This window comes from Hemiscyllium ocellatum, chromosome 13, assembly GCF_020745735.1.
Source record: "Hemiscyllium ocellatum isolate sHemOce1 chromosome 13, sHemOce1.pat.X.cur, whole genome shotgun sequence".
In the NCBI taxonomy this organism is placed as follows: Eukaryota; Metazoa; Chordata; class Chondrichthyes; order Orectolobiformes; family Hemiscylliidae; genus Hemiscyllium; species Hemiscyllium ocellatum.
The window spans coordinates 3,871,831-3,892,601 of record NC_083413.1 but is presented as its reverse complement, the minus strand read 5'-3'; the positions used below and the strand labels follow the sequence as shown (position 1 = coordinate 3,892,601).

The 20,771-nt window shown below is 45.4% G+C and overlaps 1 protein-coding gene across 2 annotated transcripts in view; it reads left to right on the top strand.

Annotated features, from left to right (window-relative positions):
• The first annotated feature begins 315 nt into the window (after positions 1 to 315).
• rfc4 (replication factor C (activator 1) 4) overlaps positions 316 to 20,771 on the top strand; it is a 38,674-nt gene continuing 18,218 nt past the window's right edge. For both annotated transcript variants that reach the window (XR_009645309.1, XM_060833987.1), the window contains exons 1-5: positions 316 to 404; positions 1,129 to 1,254; positions 2,875 to 2,953; positions 7,305 to 7,384; positions 8,074 to 8,193. Coding sequence is in view for 1 of the 2 variants with exons in the window: in XM_060833987.1 (XP_060689970.1) it covers positions 1,136 to 1,254; positions 2,875 to 2,953; positions 7,305 to 7,384; positions 8,074 to 8,193 (398 nt within the window). In the remaining variant the exon portion in view is untranslated. The remainder of the gene's footprint in view (positions 405 to 1,128; positions 1,255 to 2,874; positions 2,954 to 7,304; positions 7,385 to 8,073; positions 8,194 to 20,771) is intronic.

Here is a 20,771-nt window from a genome sequence, read left to right as displayed (position 1 = left end):
CAGGATCAGGAACAGGCCATTTGGCCCTTCCAACCTGCTCTACCATGGCTTATCATCCAGCTCAGTCCCATCTACTTTTTAGCACAAACTATATAGAGCTCCTTCTGGAGGACAGCCATAGCCCAAATATGGGTGAGAGAATGAGGGGTGGGGATTGGGGGAGAATATGGAAATTGGGGGGATAGGGAATGGGATTGGAGAGAATGGTTGAGGTGACTGGGGGAGGAATAGGAGATTGGGACGATTTGGGATGGGGTGGAAAATGTTTGTGTCGGACCCGGTTTCCAGCCGGACCTATTTGTCCGGGACACCGGCCGGAAGAGGAAATGTGGTCAGCGTCACAGGAGCCGTTGGCGGGAGTTTTAGCGGCGTCTTGGAATAGAGCGCCCGGAGACACAGACACGGTGCGGCAGTGCGGGGGGGGCGGGTCGGGTCGGTGTGGGTGTGGGTGTGGGAGGGGGAGGCAGTGTGTCTGTGAACACAGCGGGGCGGCTCCCGCTCTCAGGGTGTCCGCGGGTGAACACCCCCCCCCACTCCCCCTCCCCCTCCCCCTCACCCCCCTCACTCCCCCTCACCCCCCTCACTCCCCCTCACCCCCCTCCCCCTCACTCCCCCTCCCCCCCTCCCCCTCACTCCCCCTCCCCCCCCTCCCCCTCACTCCCCCCCCCCCCCCTCCCCCTCACTCCCCCTCCCCCCTCCCCCTCACTCCCCCTCACCCCCTCCCCCTCACTCCCCCTCCCCCTCACTCCCCCTCCCCCCCTCACCCCCTCACTCCCCCTCACTCCCCCCTCCCCCCCTCCCCCTCACTCCCCCTCCCCCTCACCCCCCCTCCCCCTCACCCTCACCCCCCCTCACTCCCCCTCACCCTCACCCCCCCTCACTCCCCCTCACTCCCCCCTCTCCCCCCTCACCCCCCCTCACCCCCCCTCACCCCCCCTCACCCCCCCTCACTCCCCCTCACCCCCCCTCACTCCCCCTCACCCCCCCTCACTCCCCCTCACCCTCACTCCCCCTCACCCCCCCTCACTCCCCCCTCCCTCACTCCCCGTCCTCTCTGAATCACTTTCATCCCCCCCCCCCGTGAAAAAAATCCTCAATACGTTTAATATTTGCCATTTGTATTGGAAGGTGGAAAATGCAAGCTTTTTTAAAAGGACCTGGAGTGAGCAGCTCAAAACCAGCGAAAGAAAAAGCTGCAGCAGGAACCAGTGGAGAGAACAAAAAGCAAAAACCAGTTCCATGGGTGGAGAAATAGTAAGAAACTAACTCCAGATGATGCTTTGTGTAGTGCCATGTGTCCTTTTCTCTCAGGATTATTTGGGGGATATGAAATGCTGGCTGTGTTTCTGAGCCTGTAATCAATCAATTGTTATAGTTTGAGGTGATTGTCTTTTTTTTTGTCCATGAGAGAAAGTCAGAGGTGAACCTTCACAGTCGCCCCCCCCCCCCGCTTGTAGAGATCTTAAAAGCACAGTTCTTAGCTGTTACCTAGTCTCCCAAAATATGCCAAGTACTAAACCATTGGAAATCTTTTGCTTCAGGACCGTAATAATGGCTCTCATGGTTTTACTCTCTTTTTCACTTGCCCCTCTCTTGGGTCGCATGCTGCTGTAGGTCAGAAAGTTGGAGTTGTGGGGAGTGGTTGCCTGCAGTCAGATGCCAAGCACAAGCAGGTTCCAGAGGTGTGCACAAGAAGATCAAGGTGCTTGGTTTCTGCTCAGTAACTGGTTCTGATCGTGATCACCATGGGAACCTGTTGTGTGGATTACGAGCGCAAGCATGCTTTGTCATTTTGTTTTTTGTTGACATTTAGGCGTCCTGCACCAAAATCTATGTTTACATGTGAATGAAACATTTCATATGAGAATAATAAAAATTGGGGAATTTTGGACAAGAACAGGTTTCAAAAATTATACTGTGAAAATCTCCATAATAGCCAATGTTATAAAATTGATTACATTAATTGCGATTGCTTTTTCAAAAACTGCATTTCATTTGTATTAACACTGTCCTCTGAAATACAATGTCTGTTCAGTATTCATAGAGTGATACAACATGGAAACAGACCCTTTGGTCCAACCATGTTCCTAAACTAAAGTAGTCCCACCTGTCTGCGCTTGGCCCATATCCCTCCAAACCTTTTCTATTCATGAATTTATTCAAATATCTTTTAAATGTTGTGAGTGTATCTTCACCCATCACTACTTCTGGCAATTCATTCCACACAAGAACCACTCTCTTTTAAAAAGTTGCCCCATGTCCTTTTTAAATCTTTCTCCTTTATGTTCCCTAGTTTTGAACTTCTCCACCCTAGGGAAAAGCCCCTTGTCATTCACCTTATTTATTCCCCTCCTGATTTTATAAACTTCCATAAGGTCACCCCTCAACCTCCTACACTCTAGTGAAAAAAGTCCCAGTCTGTTTTTAAACCTCAAACCCTCCAGTTCTGGTAAATCTTTTCTGAACCCCCTCTAGTTGTAATATAACCAGGTGATCAGGACTGCACACAGTATTGCAGAAGATACTTCACCAACATCCTGTACACCCACAAAATGATATCCCAAAGATATGAGCAATTCCTTAGCCTCTTAAATATGAGTTGCCCTTGCATCAATTCTATGGGTTGCTCCGAAGGATAGTGGAAGCTTCTCATCAGGTAAAGTGAGTAAAGAAGGAATGCTGAGACATGACTGATTGCTTCGCACCTGAAAAGAAAATATTTGTCTTTTCCTTGATTGCATCACGATGCATGAGAATTACTCATTAATTTCATTTCGTGATTTGGTAGATGGATGCAATTCGTACCAAATAAATTTGTGTGTTTGAAGTGAGATTCTGCTCGAGTCTGTCTTCTTACTTGTCTTTTGTCTGCAGCCGTCCAAAATGTGTCTCCGAAGTGGCCTTTCAGGAGGAGGTTGTGGCTGTGCTAAAAAAGTCACTCGAAGGAGCAGATGTGAGTGTCTAATCTTTTGCAAAATCTTATTAATTCCCAGCTCAGTACCTTTTCAGATAGATGTATCATGATATAAAAAAATTATTCCTGCTCCTCTTCCTAAATTGCAGTTCTTTCAGAATTAAATTGTGAAATCTGTTTGCTGTATGTATCAGTGATTGAGATGAGGGAACTAAATGTAATATCTCCAGTTTGCAGATGACACAAAGGGTTGGAGGGTGAGCGGTAAAAAGGATGTGGTGATGCTTTACAGTGATTTGGACAGGCTGAGTGATTGGGTAAATGTAGGCAGATGCAGTATAATGTGAGGTTATCTACTTTGATAACAAAAACATGAAAGGAGGTTATTATCTGATTGGTGATACATTGAGAAAGTGGGAGGTATAATGAGACTTTGTTCACCAATCACTGAAAGTAAGCATCCAGGACCGACAGGTGGTGAAGAAGGTAAATGGTATGTCGGCCTTCATAGTGAGAGGGTTCGAGTACAGGACCAGGGATATCTTGCTGCAATTGGATGGGGCATTGGTGAAACTGCACAAAACTGCAGTTTTGGTCTCCTTATCTGTGGAAGGATGTTCTCTCGATGGAAGGAAAATTTTCCAGACTAATTCCTAGAATGGCAGGGCTGACTATGAGGAGAGACTTAATTGGTTAGGACAGTATTCACTGGAGTTTAGAATAATGAGAGGGGTATCTCATGGAAATCTATAAAATTCTAACTAGACAGAATAAATTCAGGAAAGATGTTCCTGTTGATTGGAGTCCAGAACCAGATCTCCGGTTGAAGCAGCATTCCCTATAATTTTCTTCATGGTTGTGTAGACTTCTGACATCTGTACACAGCTGTGACTCGTGGAACTAGAGGTTGGTGCAGAAATCAACCTGACAATCCAAACTCCCAGTATTCCGTGGGATCTAACCTTGCTAATCAGTCTCCCATGGGGAACATTATCGAATGCCTTACTGAAGTGCATATAGATCATATCTACCGCTCTGCCCTCATCTATCCTCTTTAATACCTCCTCAAACAACTCAATCAAGTTTGTGAGACATGATTTCCCACGCACAAAGCCATATTGACTAGCCCTAACCAGTCTTTGCCTTTCCAAATACATATACATCCTGTCCCTCAGGATTCCCTCCAACAACTTGCCCACCACTGAGGTCAGGCTCACCAGTCTATAGTTCCCTGGCTTGTCCTTACCACCCTCCTTATACAGTGGCACCACGTTTGCCAACCTCAAGTCTTCCGGCACCTCACCTGTGACTATCGATGATACAAATATCTCAGCAAGAGGCCCAGCAGTCACTTCTCTAGCTTCCCACAGAGTTCTAGGGTACAGTTAATCAGGTCCTAGGGATTTATCCACTTTTATGCATTTTAAGACATCCAGCACTTCCTCCTCTGTAATCTGGACATTTTGCAAGATGTCACCATCTATTTCCCTGCAGTCTATATCTTCAGAGTATTGCGTACAGTTCTGGTCTCCTTCCTATTGGAAAGATGTTGTGAAACTTGAAAGGGTTCGGAAAAGATTTACAAGGATGTTGCCAGGGTTGGACGATTTGAGCTATAGGGAGAGGCTGAACAGGCTGGGGCTGTTTTCCCTGGAGCATCAGAGGCTGAGGGGTGATCTTATAGAGGTTTACAAAATTATGAGGGGCATGGATAGGATAAATAGGCGAAGTCTTTTCCCTGGGGTCGGGGAGTCCAGAACTGGAGGGCATAGGTTTAGGGTGAGAGGGGAAAGCTATAAAAGAGACCTAAGGGGCAACTTTTTCACACACAGGATGGTATGTGTATGGAATGAATTGCCAGAGGAAGTGGTGGAGGCTGGTACAATTGCAACATTTAAGAGGCATTTGGATGGGTATATGAATAGGAAGGGTTTGGAGGGATATGGGCTGGGTGCTGGCAGGTGGGACTAGATTGGGTTGGGATATCTGGTTGGCATGGACAGGTTGGACCGAAGGGTCTGTTTCCATGGTGTGCACCTGTATGACTATGTGCAGGTTAGGTGAATTGGCCATGCTAAATTGCCCATAGTGTAGGTTAGGGGTGCGTAGGTTAGGTGCATTAGTTGGGGTAAATATAGGATAATAAGGTAGGGGATTGGGTCTCGTGGGCTTCTCTTTGGAGGGTCGGTGTGGACTTGTCGGACTGAAGGGCCTGTTTCCACACTATAGGGATTCTAATTGCTGTGTGCGGAACTTTGGAATGACTGAGCACACTCCGCTGAGTCGAACATGGAGTTTAAGGGTAGAGGGTAGGCCACTTTGGACTGAGGTGAGGAGAAATGTATTCACCCAGAGAGTGGGGAGCCTGTGAAATTCACTACCACGGAAAGTGTTCAAGGCTAAAACGTTTTCAAGAAGGAGTTGGATAGACCTCATAGGGCTGAAGTGATCATATGGTACAAGGCAAAAACAGAACAGGGTACGGAGTTGGATATCAAATGATGGAACAGAAGGGCTGCATGGCTTACTCCTCCTGTTTTCTATGTTTGAAGAATCTTTTCCTGGCAGACCTTCTGTTCCTATTTTCATTCAAAAAAACTCCAAGGAAGAATATGTGACACACCAACAAACCTAATTATTGAGACCTCGTCTTCAATGCAATCTGTCTAATCTGTTCTGTTTTTATTTTCAGTGACTTTGCTTTCCCGGTGTCAGTGCTAAGTGTTTTATTTTCTGTTTGTGATGCACAGTTTGTGATGCATCCAATATTTGTCAGTTTTAAATAGTCATTTTTAACATGAGAGATTAACCACACTATTCACTAGTTGGGGTGATGGGTATGTGTCGGCACAATGCATCCGTGCTCACTGACTGTCTGCATGACCTTCATCACTGGCTAGTGAACAGGAGCATGAATCGTGGCTGATTTTCCCTCCCAGCGCAGAGGCACCTAGAGACCATTTGTAACTCCATTAGTGACCAGATATCTTCAGTTTAATGCACTCAGTGTCGGACAGAGGCAATCACAGACCAAACTGTTCTGAACATTCTGCTGGACAAAGTTACCAAACGGATCATTTGGTTGTGTAAAATTCAGGATATTTATACCTCTTCTGTCTGAGCTGAGATTAAGTGCTTGCAGAGAAGACATTGTTTTATCCTATGACAGCTTGAAGAAGAAAAGATATGTTCTAATAAATGGCACCAAAATTGGAGGTGTAGTGGACAGCGAAAAAAGTCACCTCAGATTACAACAGGATCTTGACCAGATGGGCCAATGGACTGAGAAGTGGCAGATGGAGTTTAATTCAGATAAATGTGAGGTGCTGCATTTTGGGAAAGCAAATCTTAGCAGGACTTATACACTTAATGGTAAGGTCCTAGGGAGTGTTGCTGAACAAAGAGACCTTGGAGTGCAGGTTCATAGCTCCTTGAAAGTGGAGTCGCAGGTAGATAGGCGGCGTTTGGTATGCTTTCCTTTATTGGTCAGAGTATTGAGTACAGGAGTTGGGAGGTCATGTTGCAGCTGTACAGGACATTGGTCAGGCCACTGTTGGAATATTGTGTGCAGTTCTGGTCTCCTTCCTATTGGAAAGATGTTGTGAAACTTGAAAGGCTTCAGATAAGATTTACAAGGATGTTGCCACGGTTGGAGGGTCTGAGTTATAGGGAGAGGCTGAACAGGTTGGGACTATTTTCCCTGGAGCGTTGGAGGCTTCGGGGTGACCTTATAGAGGTTTACAAAATTGAGGGGCATGGATAGGTTAAATAGACAGTCTTTTCCCTGGTGTCGGGTAGTTCAGAACTAGAGGGCATAGGTTTAGGGTGAGAGGGGAAAGATATAAAAGAGACCTTTTCATGCAGAGGGTGGTATGTGTATGGAATGAGCTGCCAGAGGAAGTGGTGGAGGCTGGTACAATTGCAACATTTAAGAGGCATTTGGCTGTTTATATGAATAGGAAGGATTTGGAGGGATATGGGCTGGGTGCTGGCAGGTGGGACTAGATTGGGTTGGGATATCTGGTCGGCATGGACGGGTTGGACTGAAGGATCTGTTTCCATGCTGTACATCTCTATGACTCTAAGACTACTGTTTTATAATTGGAGCACAGAGAAAATGGGAATTCTGTTCTGGGGGTAGTAAGAATTATTAAATATTTTCGAGGCAAAGGTCAATAGATTCTCATTAGACCACAAAGTCGAAGATTATTGGGGTCGAAGGAAACCTGGAGTTTGAAGCAGGCAGCTGTGATCTTACTGAATGGGGGAACAGGTTTGCAGAATTGATTGGCTTACTTCTCCTAAGTCATCTGTTTGTAACTTAGTGTCTAGTTTAAGTGCAGATATTCCTGTAGATTTATTTTGCAAATGCTTTTGTTTTCTTTTGCAGCTTCCCAACTTGCTTTTTTATGGACCTCCAGGCACAGGGAAAACTTCCACAATACTTGCTGCAGCAAGAGAACTCTTTGGGTAAGTTAGCATGGTCCTGTTTCAAAAAACAATTGATTTCAAGTTGGATTCAGTTAACAGGAAGCAGTTTTCAAACGTCTTATGCCACAATTGTTACCATCTCTAAATTACCCTAACCATCAATATACTGGAGTTAGGAGGGTTGGCTCCCTATTGAGCAGAAACCTCACTGGACCAGTTGTGTTAACACTGGCAAGAAGGGTGTCAGAGACAGGAGTTTTCTTTTCACAGAGGGTACCTCACCTCCTGAATTCCAAAAGCCTTTCCATTGTACAAGTCAGGGCCTGTCAAGACAAGTGTAGCTCCAATATTGCTCAAGATGAAGGCACCCTGAAGTGCAAAGTAGCTGTTTACCTGACACCTTGTCCAACGCCTTAAACTTCTGCCTCCTTCATCATTGACAACTGGTAACAGTAGTGAGAACCATCTGCAAGAAGCACTGCACCAACTTCAATACTCCTTTGACAGCTGCTTAGAAACCATGATATCTGCAGTACTTAATGACTTATTGAAATGCACATATTCCATGGCTTCTTCCCAACAAAAAAAAACCTGAAATTCTTTAAAAACATTGAAGATCTCATTCTTCAAAAGTAGCACCAGCTTTGTAACCTGTTGGAAATGCGTAGCCTGAGAATGTGGCTTACTTGATCTGATATACTGACATGAATTCTGTGCAACATTTACAGCCCAGATTTATACCGGAAGAGAATTCTTGAGCTAAATGCCTCTGATGAACGTGGTATCCAGGTTGTTCGAGAAAAAGTGAAAAGGTTTGCACAATTGACTGTAGCTGGCTCTCGCTCAGAGTAAGTAGCAACTTTTCTGTGAGAGTTAGAGTTATTGTGAAATGTTATTGTGAATTATTTTATTTCAGATTGGGACAGAACAAAATCACGCATTTTTTATTTGTTTACTAAAGCCTAACGACTGGAGAGAATGTAGAAGGCAGAAACAAGTCATTTGGACAACTGGACTGTGCCAGTCTGAGTTCCACAGTAGCCCTCTCCCACCGGACATCGTCCAACCATGAATTTGCTATTGTGGTAGTAGGGCTCATAGTATATTCTTCTTATTGTTGTTTGTCAACTTGAGGTCTAAAGTGGAGAAATTAGTAAAGCTAAAGCATTATTTATATTTATTTATTTATGTGTTTTGTTGTTAAAGGAGGGGGGAGAAAACAATTCTTTTAGTTTCATTTTTGTGTTTCCAGGTTTTGAGTCATTACACCTTCAGCTGATCATCCACAGTCTCAAGGATTGTTAGAAAAATTACAGCAAACTTTAAAGATCATGAGAGTTTATTCTCAGGAATTTGATTAGAATGAAGGAGTTTCTTTTTACTGTTTTCCATTAGGGTTGTCCCTCATAAGTCCACAGGATTCAGTCCTTTTCAATTGATGTACGGGCATGAGGTGAGAGGACCCCTTACATTATTTTCCGGAACATTATAAATCAGTGCTCAGAAACTTTGTATGTCAAGTTTCCAAGAAAAATTAACCATAACATGCGAGTTGTCCAAAAAAATTTGAAGATTACCCAACAAACTGAAAACCTGAGCATAAAGAAAGGCCAAAGCTTGAAGTTTGTTGTCGGGAGACATGGCCTTATCCAGTCAAAAAGAAACTCAATGCTGTGAATCCAACAGGAGGAAAAAATCAGCAAGTCTGTCATATCAATATATTGAAACAATGTTATAAGGAGGATGGTCAGGAGAGAACAGTATTTAGGGTAGTAAAAGGAGTAGAGAATGAAATAAAAATATTGAAGCAATTTGAGAATGAATCAGAAATTAAACATTTCAAACGTAATCCTCAGTAATCAGGTTGAATAATATGGAGGTGCTTAAAAAATTAAATGGAATATTATACTCTCGCATCCAAATCTATTAAGGTGACTCACGCTGTTACAGACTCATATGGTGATTTGAATAAATAGGTCAGGGAAAGTATGTTTGGCCATGTTAATGCAAGGGATGTGCTGTCATAAACAACATTGTTACAGAGTCAACATAGAGAAGTTAGCCCATGAGGGAAGAGATTACATTCATGACTGTGCATGTATTTTTTAAAGTGTAGTCAGAAATTAAAACTGTTTTAAAATCAGGAATTTGCGAGGATTGCTGCATGTTTTGAAAAGCAAGTAACCTGGCACTCCTGGCAGCACTGTTTCAGCAGCTGATTGAACAGGCACTAATTGATGTGTTAATAGTCAAACTGGAGCTGAGGTCATCGTTTACAGATGGAGCTTTGGTTGGCATCAAGAATGTTATCTAAGTTTGGGAGAAGATTTGTAGCTTGAGTGCTCGTGCTCGTTGTTGTGGTTCTGTTCGCTGAGCTGGGAATTTGTGTTGCAGATGTTTCGTCCCCTTTCTAGGTGACATCCTCAGTGCTTGGGAGCCTCCTATGAACCGCTTCTGTGATGTTTCCTTCGGCATTTATAGTGATTTGTATCTGTCGCTTCCGGTTGTCAGTTCCAGCTGTCTGTTGCAGTGGCCGGTATATTGGGTCCAGGTCAATGTGTTTGGGTCCACATCGACCTGGACCCAATATACCGGCCACTGCAGCGGACAGCAACTGACAACCGGAAGCGCCAGAAACAAGCCACTATAAATGCCGAAGGAAACATCACAGAAGCGCTTCACAGGAGGCTCCCAAGCACTGAGGATGTCACCTAGAAAGGAGACGAAACGTTTGCAACAAAAACTCCCAGCTCGGCGAACAGAACCACAACAAGAATGTTATCTGTCTGTGAACTAGTGACTCATGATTGATGACAAGGGTGTTTTGCCTGCCTACAGTTGTGTGATTGGCTGTCTTGTAACTGAGCAGTTTGAGACTGGGCACGAGATGTAGAGAAGTGATCAGATCCCACCTGCCGAGGAGCTGTCTCTCAGTTCTCTGCAGTCAAAACCCACTTTAAACCTGAAGAATGCCAGTTTATCTGTCCTACAGGAGGTGCTGTAGGCTGTAATATTTAACCAATAAGTTGGAGACTTTCTATAGGAGAACAGGCCGCTCTGTGCCTCTCTCAAATCAATGGAAGCATTCAGACAACGCAAACCAAGAAGAAACTTTCTTATCAGCAAGGACCAGCTGAACAGATCATTTAAAAAGCAAAGTCTCCTGAACTGTGTTTCCAGTTTTGCTGCTCTATTCCTTTTATATTTTTATTCCTGTCAGTGTCTGTATTGTCTGTTTAAGGGGGGAGCTTAGAAGGGGATTAGAGTTTTAATTAGTGGTGTTACATGTTGAAGGTTATAACTGTTTACCTGTACCTAGATTCTAATTATTTGTAATAAATGATAACTCTTGTTATGTACAGAAACCTAATCTATGTTCTTGATCAACCTGGGTCTAGAAATTGGGAGAAGTAGAGTCACAGAGTCATACAGCACAGAAACAGACCCTTTGGTCCAACTCATCCACACTGACCAGACACCCCAATCTGACCTGGTCCCATTTGCCAGCATTTGGCCCACGTGCCTCTAAACACTTCGATTCATATGTCAGATGTCTTTTGAATGTTGTAGTTATACCTGTCTCCACCACTTTGGCAGTTCATCCCATGCACATACCATCCTCTGTGTGAAGAATTTACCCATCAGGTCCTTTTTAAGTCTTTCACCTCTCACTTTAAAAATATGCTGTCCAGTTTTGGACTCGCCAACGCTAGGACCAAGGTCCTGGCTATTCACCCTATCCATGACTGTCACGATTTTATAAATCTTTATAAGATTGTCTTTCAGCCCCTGACTCTCCAGAGAAAAAGCCTCAGCTTGTTTAGCTCTCCCTGTTACTCAAACCTATCAGTCCTGGCGACATCCTTGTAAACCCTTTCTGCACTCTCTCAAGTTTAACGGCATCCTTCCTGTAGAAAGGCAAACTGAATGCAGTATTCTAACGGTGGCCTCACCAATGGCCTGTACAGCTGCAAAGTGACATCCCAACTCCTACAATGAATGTTCTGATCAGTGAAGGCAAATTGGGTATTTCTGCAAGTCTTAACTGTTAGGATGACTGGGAAAGCAGGATTAATTGTCCACGTGATCCCAATGTGTCATGCCATGATTGACAATGACATTACTGAGTCGAGTCATAGTAACTGGAGCTCACCTGTTGTGAGGTATCACAGTGGTTGTGTATAGTTTATTGCGCAGTCCATGTGCATGAGTAGATTCACAGCATATTTCACAATTGGAGGACTGTATTGAAAAGTCTGGGAATGTACAGTTCATTACGAAAAGACTTGTCAAAGGGATATTGGCAAGTTCCAAAAATAGCAAGGGGTGTCTGGAATACTTACCTATTAAAGAATATCCTCATCACAGTGAATGCAGTGAAGGATGACCAGACTGGTGCTGGGCTGGCAGGTTTGTTATATGAGCAAAGATTGCGTAGGCTGGGCCTGTGTTCACTGGAGTTGAGAAGAATGAGAACGGATCTCAGTGAAACATACAAAACTCTGACAGGGCTGGACCAACCGGAGGCAGGGATGATGTTTCCCCTGGCTGGGATTTCTAAAGCAAAGGGCCACAGTCTTAGGGGACAGGACAGGCCACTTTGTACTGGGACCTGCGGGAATTTCTTCACTTAGTGGCTGATGGACCTTAGGGAATTGTTGACCATGTAAGGTTGTGGAGACCAAGGCAGGGGATATAAATAAGAACAAAATAGACGGGGAAAGAGCAGCAGTACGATGTGGAAATACAGGGATAGTCATTATTATATTGAATGAAGGAGTGAGCTCAGTGGGCTGAAGGATCTACTCCAGCTCCTATTTTGTATGTTTCTATGATTAATGGCTTCAAGGGTTGTGGAGAATGTGGTAAAAGTGCATTGAGGAGATGGTCATACATGAACTGGAATGGGGGGGTGGGTGGGGGGAAGGTTCAGTGGGTTAAATGGTCTCTTCCTTTCGGTGTAGTCTGTGGGAAAGCTCTGTAAATGTGTCACGAGCACTGAGGGTGGCACGGGTATGTCAGTGGTTAGCACTGCACCCTCACAGCGCCAGGGACCCAGGTTCAATTCCCTCCTCAAGCGACTGTCTGTGTGGAGTTTGCACATTCTCCCCGTGTCTGCATGGGTTTCTCTGGGTGCTCCGGTTTCCTCCCACAGTGCAAACGATGTGCAGGTTAGGTAAACTAGCCATAGTGTTGGGTGCATTAGTCAGGGGGAAATGAGTCTGGGTGGGTTAATCTTCTGAGGGTCGGTGTGGACTGTTGGGCCGAAGGGCCTATTTCCACACTGTAGGGAAGATAATCTAATTTATGTTAGGAAGGAGGTTTCCTCAGGGTGGACAAGACTGAGTTTGTCGTTCTCTTCCCAAAGTACAGGTTGGTGCCTGGTATTTTGTTCAGTTTCATCCTTTTAGACCTCGGAGCAGTTTGATTCAGTAATTTCAGAGGGCATTTAGAGTTAGTGATATTTTAGTCCAGACCAGGAAAGGATGACCGATTTACTTCCTGAAAGCACGTTAAGGAAGCGAGTTGGTGCTTACAATCGGCATTTGTTTAAAGGTTACTATAACAGAGATCAAATTTCAAATCTCAATATTTTAATCATTGTTGCCCCTTAGCTCTCTTTTATATCTTTCCCCTCTCACCCTAAACCTCTGCCCTCTAGTTGTGGACTCCCCAATGCCAGTGAAAAGACTTTGCCTATTTATCCTATCCATGCTCTTCATAATTTTGCAAACCTCTATAAGGTCACCCCGCAGCCTCCAACGCTCCAGGGAAAACAGCCCCAGCCTGTTCAGCCTCTCCCTGTAGCTCAGATCCTCCAACCCTGGCAACATCCTTGTAAATCTTTTCTGAAGCCTTTCAAGTTTCACAACATCTTTCCGATAGGAAGGAGACCAGAATTGCACGCAATATTCCAACAGTGGCCTGACCAATGTCCTGTACAGCCGCAACATGATCTCCCAACTCCTGTACTCAATACTCTGACCAATAAAGGAAAGCATACCAAACTCCTCCTTCACTATCCTATCTACTTGCAACTCCACTTTCAAGGAGCTATGAACCTGCACTTCAAGGTCTCTTTGTTCAGCAACACTCCCTAGAACCTTACCATTAAGCGTAAAACTGCAAATGTGTTGCTGGTCAAAGCACAGCAGGTTAGGCAGCATCTCAGGAATAGAGAATTCGACGTTTCGAGCATAAGCCCTTCATCAGGATGAAGGGCTTATGCTCGAAACGTCGAATTCTCTATTCCTGAGATGCTGCCTAACCTGCTGTGCTTTGACCAGCAACACATTTGCAGCTGTGATCTCCAGCATCTGCAGACCTCATTTTTTACATTAAGCGTAAAAGTCCTGCTAAGATTTGCTTTCCCAAAATGCAGCACCTTGCATTTATCTGAATTAAACTCGGTCTGCCACTTCACAGCCGATTGGCCCATCTGGTCAAGATCCTGTTGTAATCTGAGCTAACCCTCTTCGCTGTTCACTATACCTCCAAGTTTGGTGTCATCTGCAAACTTACTAACTGTACCTCTTATGTTCCCATACAAATCGTTTATGTAAATGACAAAAAGTAGAGGGTCCAGCACCGATCCTTGTGGCACTCCACTGGTCACAGGCCTCCAGTCTGGAAAACAACCCTCCACCACCACACTCTGTCTTCTACCTTTGAGCCAGTTCTGTATCAAAATGGCTAGTTCTCCCTGTATTCCATGAGATCTAACCTTGCCAATCAGTCTCCCATGGGGAACCCTGTCAAATGCCTTACTGAAGTCCATAAAGATCACATCTACTGCTCTGCCCTCATCAATCTTCTTTGTTACTTCATCAAAAAACTTAATCAAGTTTGTGAGACATGATTTCCCACCCACAAAGCCATGTTGACTATCTCTAATCAGTCCTTGCCTTTCCAAATACATGTACGTCCTGTCCCTCAGGATTCCCTCCAACAACTTGCCCACCACCGACATCAGGCTCACTGGTCTATAGTTCACTGGCTTGTCTTTACCGCCCTTCTTAAATAGTGGCACCACGTTTGCCAACCTCCAGTCTTCCGGCACCTCACCTGTGACAATCGATGATACAAATATCTCAGCAAGAGGCCCAGCAATCACTTCTCTAGCTTCCCACAGAGTTCTCAGGTACACCTGATGAGGTCCTGGGGATTTATCCACTTTTAACTGTTTCAAGACATCCAGCACTTCCTCCTCTGTAATCTGGTGACATTTTGCAAGATGTCACCATCTATTTCCTTACAGGCTATATCTTCCATATCCTTTTCCACAGTAAATACTGATGCAAAATATTCATTTTGTGTCTCCCCCATTTTCTGTGGCTCCACACAAAGGCTGCCTTGCTGATCTTTGAGGGACCCTATTCTCTCCCTAGTTACCCTTTTGTCCTTAATATATTTGTAAAACCCCTTTTGATTCTCCTTAATTCTATTTGCCAAAGCCATCTCATGTACCCATTTTGCCCTCCTGATTTCCTTCTTAAGTATTCTCCTACTTTATACTCTTCTAAGGATTCACTCGATCTATCCTGTCTATACCTTACATATGCTTCCTCTTTTTCTTAACCAAACCCTCAATTTCTTTAGTCATCCAGCATTCCCTGTAGTTACCAGCCTTCCCTTTCACCCTGACAGGAATATACTTTCTCTGGATTCTTGTTATCTCATTTTAGATTAGATTACTTACAGTGTGGAAACAGGCCCTTCGGTCCAACAAGTCCACACCGACCCGCCGAAGCGCAACCCACACCATACCCCTACATTTACCCCTTACCTAACACTACGGGCAATTTAGCATGGCCAATTCACCTGACCCGCACATCTTTGGACTGTGGGAGGAAACCGGAGCACCTGGAGGAGACCCACGCAGACACGGGGAGAACATGCAAACTCCATGCAGTCAGTCGCCTGAGTCCATTTCCCATTTTCCAGCCGTCCCTTTACCTGCGAACATCTGCCTCCAATCAGCTTTTAAAAGTTCTTGCCCAATACCATCAAAATTGGCCTTTCTCCAATTTAGAACTTCAACTTTTACATCTGGTCTATCCTTTTCCATCACGATTTTAAAACGAATAGAATTATGGTCACTGGCCCCAAAGTGCTCCCAAACTGACACCTCAGTCACCTGCCCTGCCTTATTTCCCAAGAGTAGGTCAAGTTTTGCACCTCCTCTAGTAGGTGCATCCATATACTGAATCAGAAAATTTTCTTGTACACACTTAACAAATTCCTCTCCATCTAAACCTTTAACACTATGGCAGTCCCAGTTGATGTTTGGAAAGTTAAATTCCCTTCCCATAACTACCCTATTATTCTTACAGATAGCTGAGATTTCCTTACAAGTTTGTTTCTCAATTTTCCTCTGACTATTGGGGGAGTCTATAATACAATCCTAATAAGGTGGTCATCCCTTTCTTATTTCTCAGTTCCACCCAAATAACTTCCCTGGATGTATTTCCAGGAATATCCTCCCTCAGCACAGCTGTAATGCTATCCCTTATCAAAAAAGCCACTCCCCCTCCTCTTTTGCCTCGCTTTCTATCCTTCCTGTAGCATTTGTATCCTGGAACATTAAGCTGCAAGTCCTCCCCATCCCTGAGCCATGTTTCCGTAATTGCTATGATATCCCAGTCCCATGTTCCTAACCATGCCCTGAGTTCATCTGCCTTCCCTGTTAGGCCCCTTGCATTGAAATAAATGCAATTTAATTTATTAGTCCTACCTTGTCCCTGCCTGCCCTGACTCACTTCTGTTCTCAGCTGTACCCGTCTCAGATCGATCTCTTTCCTCACTATCTCCCTGGGTCCCACCCCCCCACCTTACTAGTTTAAATCCTCCCAAGCAGTTCTAGCAAATGTCAGAGTTGGAGCTTCCTTGAAACAGCTTGCCCAGGGGCACAACTTGCTGTGCACTTCGTCTTCAGGCTGATTGTTGGAATGTTGTCACGCCCTGTAGTCTTTGTTATATCCACTGTGTTGAGCTGTTTCTTGACGTCTTAGGGGGGTGGTCCAGAGGAAGTTTATAGGGTTGGTCACAGGAGGCATATGAGGAGCAGTTCAGGATTTCTGATTGGTCATGGTTGAGGGTTTGGGTGAATTTCTGCAGTGCATCTTTGCCTGTGAAATGTTTGATACTTCAACCAATTTATTATTCATAACAATGTGTTTACCCAAGTACTCTTCTTCGTGACAAAGGACTGTGATTCACACTTAGTTTAATTAAAACACTTTTAAGTTAAAGAATTGGCTCTTACACAGCAAGTTAATATTTTGCCCAGATTAGGCTGACTGCCTGCTGTGATTGAGCTGCTAGGTCCAATTTACTGAGCTCTGTCAAGGGGTGCACTCAGGGTCGTCTTGGTATAAAGATAGGTCTCAGTCGGAGTCTTCACTGGCTGAATCTTTGCTGAGGGACTGGCCGGCAGGCATCTCTTTTTATTCCCCCTTTATGAATGGGCGGCACGGTGGCACAGTGGTTAGCACTGCTGCCTCACAGCGCCAGAGACCCGGGTTCAATTCCTGCCTCAGGCGACTGACTGTGTGGAGTTTGCACACTCTCACCGTGTCTGCGTGGGTTTCCTCCGGGTGCTCCGGTTTCCTCCCACAGTCCAAAGATGTGCAGGTTAGGTGAATTGGCCATGCTAAATTGCCCATAGTGTTAGGTGAAAGGGTAAATGTAGGGGAATGGGTATGGGTGGGTTGCGATTCGGCGGGTCGGTGTGGACTTGTTGGGCTATTCTAATCTAATCTAATCTAAAAAACGCCCTTCTGGAATGTTCTCTTCAGCTAGTGGGGGTCACAGGGCAGATGTCACAGTGCCCAGTAAGAGTTATCCCAGGTTTATCCATCCACTTTCCAAGATCTGATTGCTCCATGGTGCCAGGGGGTCTGGCCAAGATACACCAACAGACTCCCTCCCTATTGTTATGAATGAATGAGTTCCAGTTCATTATAATTCTCCCATTGCTCAATAGCATGGCAGGGTTGGGCTGACCCTTGCTTGCGAGGAGACAGCTAAGGACTGCAGATGCTGGAGATCAGAGTCAAGAGTGTGGTGCTGGAAACGTACAGCAGGTCAGGCAGCATCTGAGAGCTGGAAAATCGACGTTTTGGGCATAAGTCCTTCATCAGGAAGGATGATTCTTGCTTGCATTTGACCTGTGGTAACCTTGGCCTCTTTGCATTCTGTCAGACCTTGCTTGTACAAGTTATTTAGCCAATTTTATAATGTGCCTAGCTGCTTTGGCCCCAGGTTACTATCTTGTAGATGCACACAGCTGTGGCGTGAGTGTTACTTGCCACATGTCAGCCCAAGCCTGGATATTGCTCAGATCTTGTTGCATTTGGACACGGACTGCTTCAGTATCTAAGGAGTCGTGAATGGTGCTAAACAATGTGCAAACATTGGCGAACGTCCCCACTTCTGATCTTATGGAGGGAAGGTCATTGATGAAGAACATGTAGATGGTTGGGCCTAGGACACTACCCTGAGGAACTCCTGCAAAGATGGCCTGGAGCTGAGATGACTGACCTCCAACAACCACAGCTATCTTCCTATGTGTCAGGTACGACTCCAGCCAGCTGAGTGTTTGCCCCCTGTGTCCAGTTTTGCTAGGGCTCCTTGATGCTACACTCAGCCAAATGCAGCCTTGATGAGGGCTGTCCCTCTCCCCTCCCCTCTGGAAATCAGCTCTTTTGTCCATGTTTGACCCAAGGCTGGAATGAGGTCAGGAGCTGAGTGACCCTGGGGGAACCCAAATTGGGTGTCACTGAGCAGGTGCTGCTTGATTGCGTTGTTGATGACACCTTTCATCACCTTATTGATGATCGAGAGTAGACCAATGGGATGGTAATTGTCCGGGTTGGATTTGTCCTACTTTTTTATGGACAGGAGATATCTGGGCAATTTTCTATATTGTCAGGTAGATGCCAGTGTTGTAGCTGTACTGGAACAGCTTGGCTAGGGGAGCACAAGTCTTCAGTAATAATGTTGGAATGTTGTCAGGCCGCATAGTCTTTACAGTATCCAGAGCCTCTCGTTGTTTGTTGATATCACATGGAGTGAGTCGGATTGGCTGGAGACTGGTCTCTGATGCTGGGGAGCACTGGAAGAGGCCGAGGTGGATCATTCACTCGGCACGTCTGGCTCAAGATTGCTGCGAAAGCTTCAGCCTTATCTTTTACATCGATATGTTGGGCTCTTCCATCTTTGAAGATGGGGGTATTTGTGGAGCTGCCTTCTCCATTGTTTAATTGTCCACCACCATTCATAACGGGGAGTGGCAGGACTGCAGAACTTCAATCTGATCCTTTGGTTGTGTGATCTGTCTATCACTTGCTGCTTATGCTATTGGCATGTATGTTTGGAAGCTTCACCAGGTTGACACCTCATCCTCAGGTATGTCTGCTGCTACTCCTGCACTCCATTAAACCGTGCTTGATTCCTGGCCTCATTGTAATGGTTGACTGGGGATATGCTGGGCCACGAGGTTACAGATTGTGCTGGAGTACAATTCAACTGCTGTTGATGGCCCAGTCTTGAGTTGCTAGATTTGTTTGAAGTCTGTCCCATTTAGCACAGTGATAGTGCCACACAGCACGATGGAGGATGTTCTCAGTGTGAAGGCGGGACCTTGTCTTCATAAGGACTGTGCAGTGGTCACTCTTACCAATACTGTCTTGGAGAGATGTATCTGGTAAGGATGAGGTCAAATATGTTTTTCCCTCTTGGTTCCCCCACCACCTGCCACAGACCCGGTCAAGGAGCTATGTCCATTAGGACCTGACCAGCTCGATCAATAGTGCTGCGACTGAGCCACTCTTGGTTGTAGGCACTGAATTCCCCCGCCCAGAGTACATTTAGTGCTCTTGCCATCTCAGTGCTTCGTCTGAGTGTTGCCCAACATGGAGATGTACTGATTCATCAGCTGAGGGAGGACGGTGTGTGGTGATCAGCAGGAGGGTTCCTTGCCCGTGTTTAGCCTGAAGCCATGAGACTTCATGGGGTCCGGAGTCAATGGTGAGGACTCCCAGGGCAACTCCCTCCTGGCTGTATCCCACCTTGCCACCACTTCTGCTGGGATGTCTTGTCAATGGGACAGGACATATCTAGGGATGGTGAAGGTGGGGTCTGGGACATTGTCTGTAAGGTATGACACTGTGAATATGACTCTGCTCGGCTGTTATCTGACTGTTTGTGAGACAGCTCTCCCAGTATTGGCACTAGCCCACAGATGTTTGGCAGGAGGACTTTGCAGGGTCAGTGGGTCTGTTTCAGCCGTTGTCTTTTCCAGTGTCAAGGTTAATGCCAGGTGGTCTGTCTGGTTTCATTTATTTCTTGAGACTTTGGAACGATTGATACGACCGAATGGCTTGCTAGGCCATTTCAGAGGGCAGTTGAGAGTCACCACATTGCAGAAACGTATGTAGACCATTAGTGAACCAGGTAGGTTTTTCCGATAATTGACAATGGATTTGTGGTCATCATTAGACTCCTAATTCCAGATTTTTATTGAATTTAAGTTCTGCCATCTGCTCTGGCAGGATTTGAATCCAGGCCTCAAAGACATTATCTGAGTCTCTGGATTAACAATCCAGTGATAATACCACTAGACCATCACTTACCCTAAAGTTAGGTGCTGAGATGACGTGTTCCCTGTAGGAAAATCTAGAGCTAGGGGACAGAATATAAGAATAAAAATAAGGCATTTCCTATTTAAGACCAAGGCAGAGAGGAATTTTTCTTTGTCGAAAGGTTGTGGATTTTTGGAACTCTCTCCTGCAGCGACAGTTGAAGTAGTGTAAGTGGATTCTTTTGAGGGAAAGGCAGATACGTTCCAGACTAATGGGGGAAGTGTCAGGTTATTGAGGCTGGACAGAAATGTGGAGTTCAGGCTGCAGCTGGATCGATCAATATCTTGCTGATTGGTCTAATCCTCTTCCTGATTTGTATGTGGCTCAACAAGGAAAGATAATATTAGATTCTCTACAGTGTGGAAACAGGCCCTTCGGCCCAACCGACCCTCCGAAGAGTAACCCACCCAGACCCATTTCCCTCCGAATGATGCACCAACACTATGGGAGGAAACTGGAGCACCCAGGGGAAACCCACGCAGACATGGGGAGAATGTGCAAACTCCACACAGACAGTAACCCGAGGCTAGAATTGAACCTGGGACCCTGGTGATGTGAGGCAGCAGTGCTAACCACTGTGCCACCATGCTGCCCCATTAGTTTCAAAGAAACTGCCGACAAATCTGTAGATTATTGATAAGCCAGAAACTGTTATGTTGGTGGTAAATATGGACTATCAGATGATGGAAGTTAGAATTTCACTGTTTAGCTCAGGTCAAAGGGTATGGGGGAAAGCTGGAACGGGGACTGGGTTGGATGATCAGACATATGGGAGAAGGCTT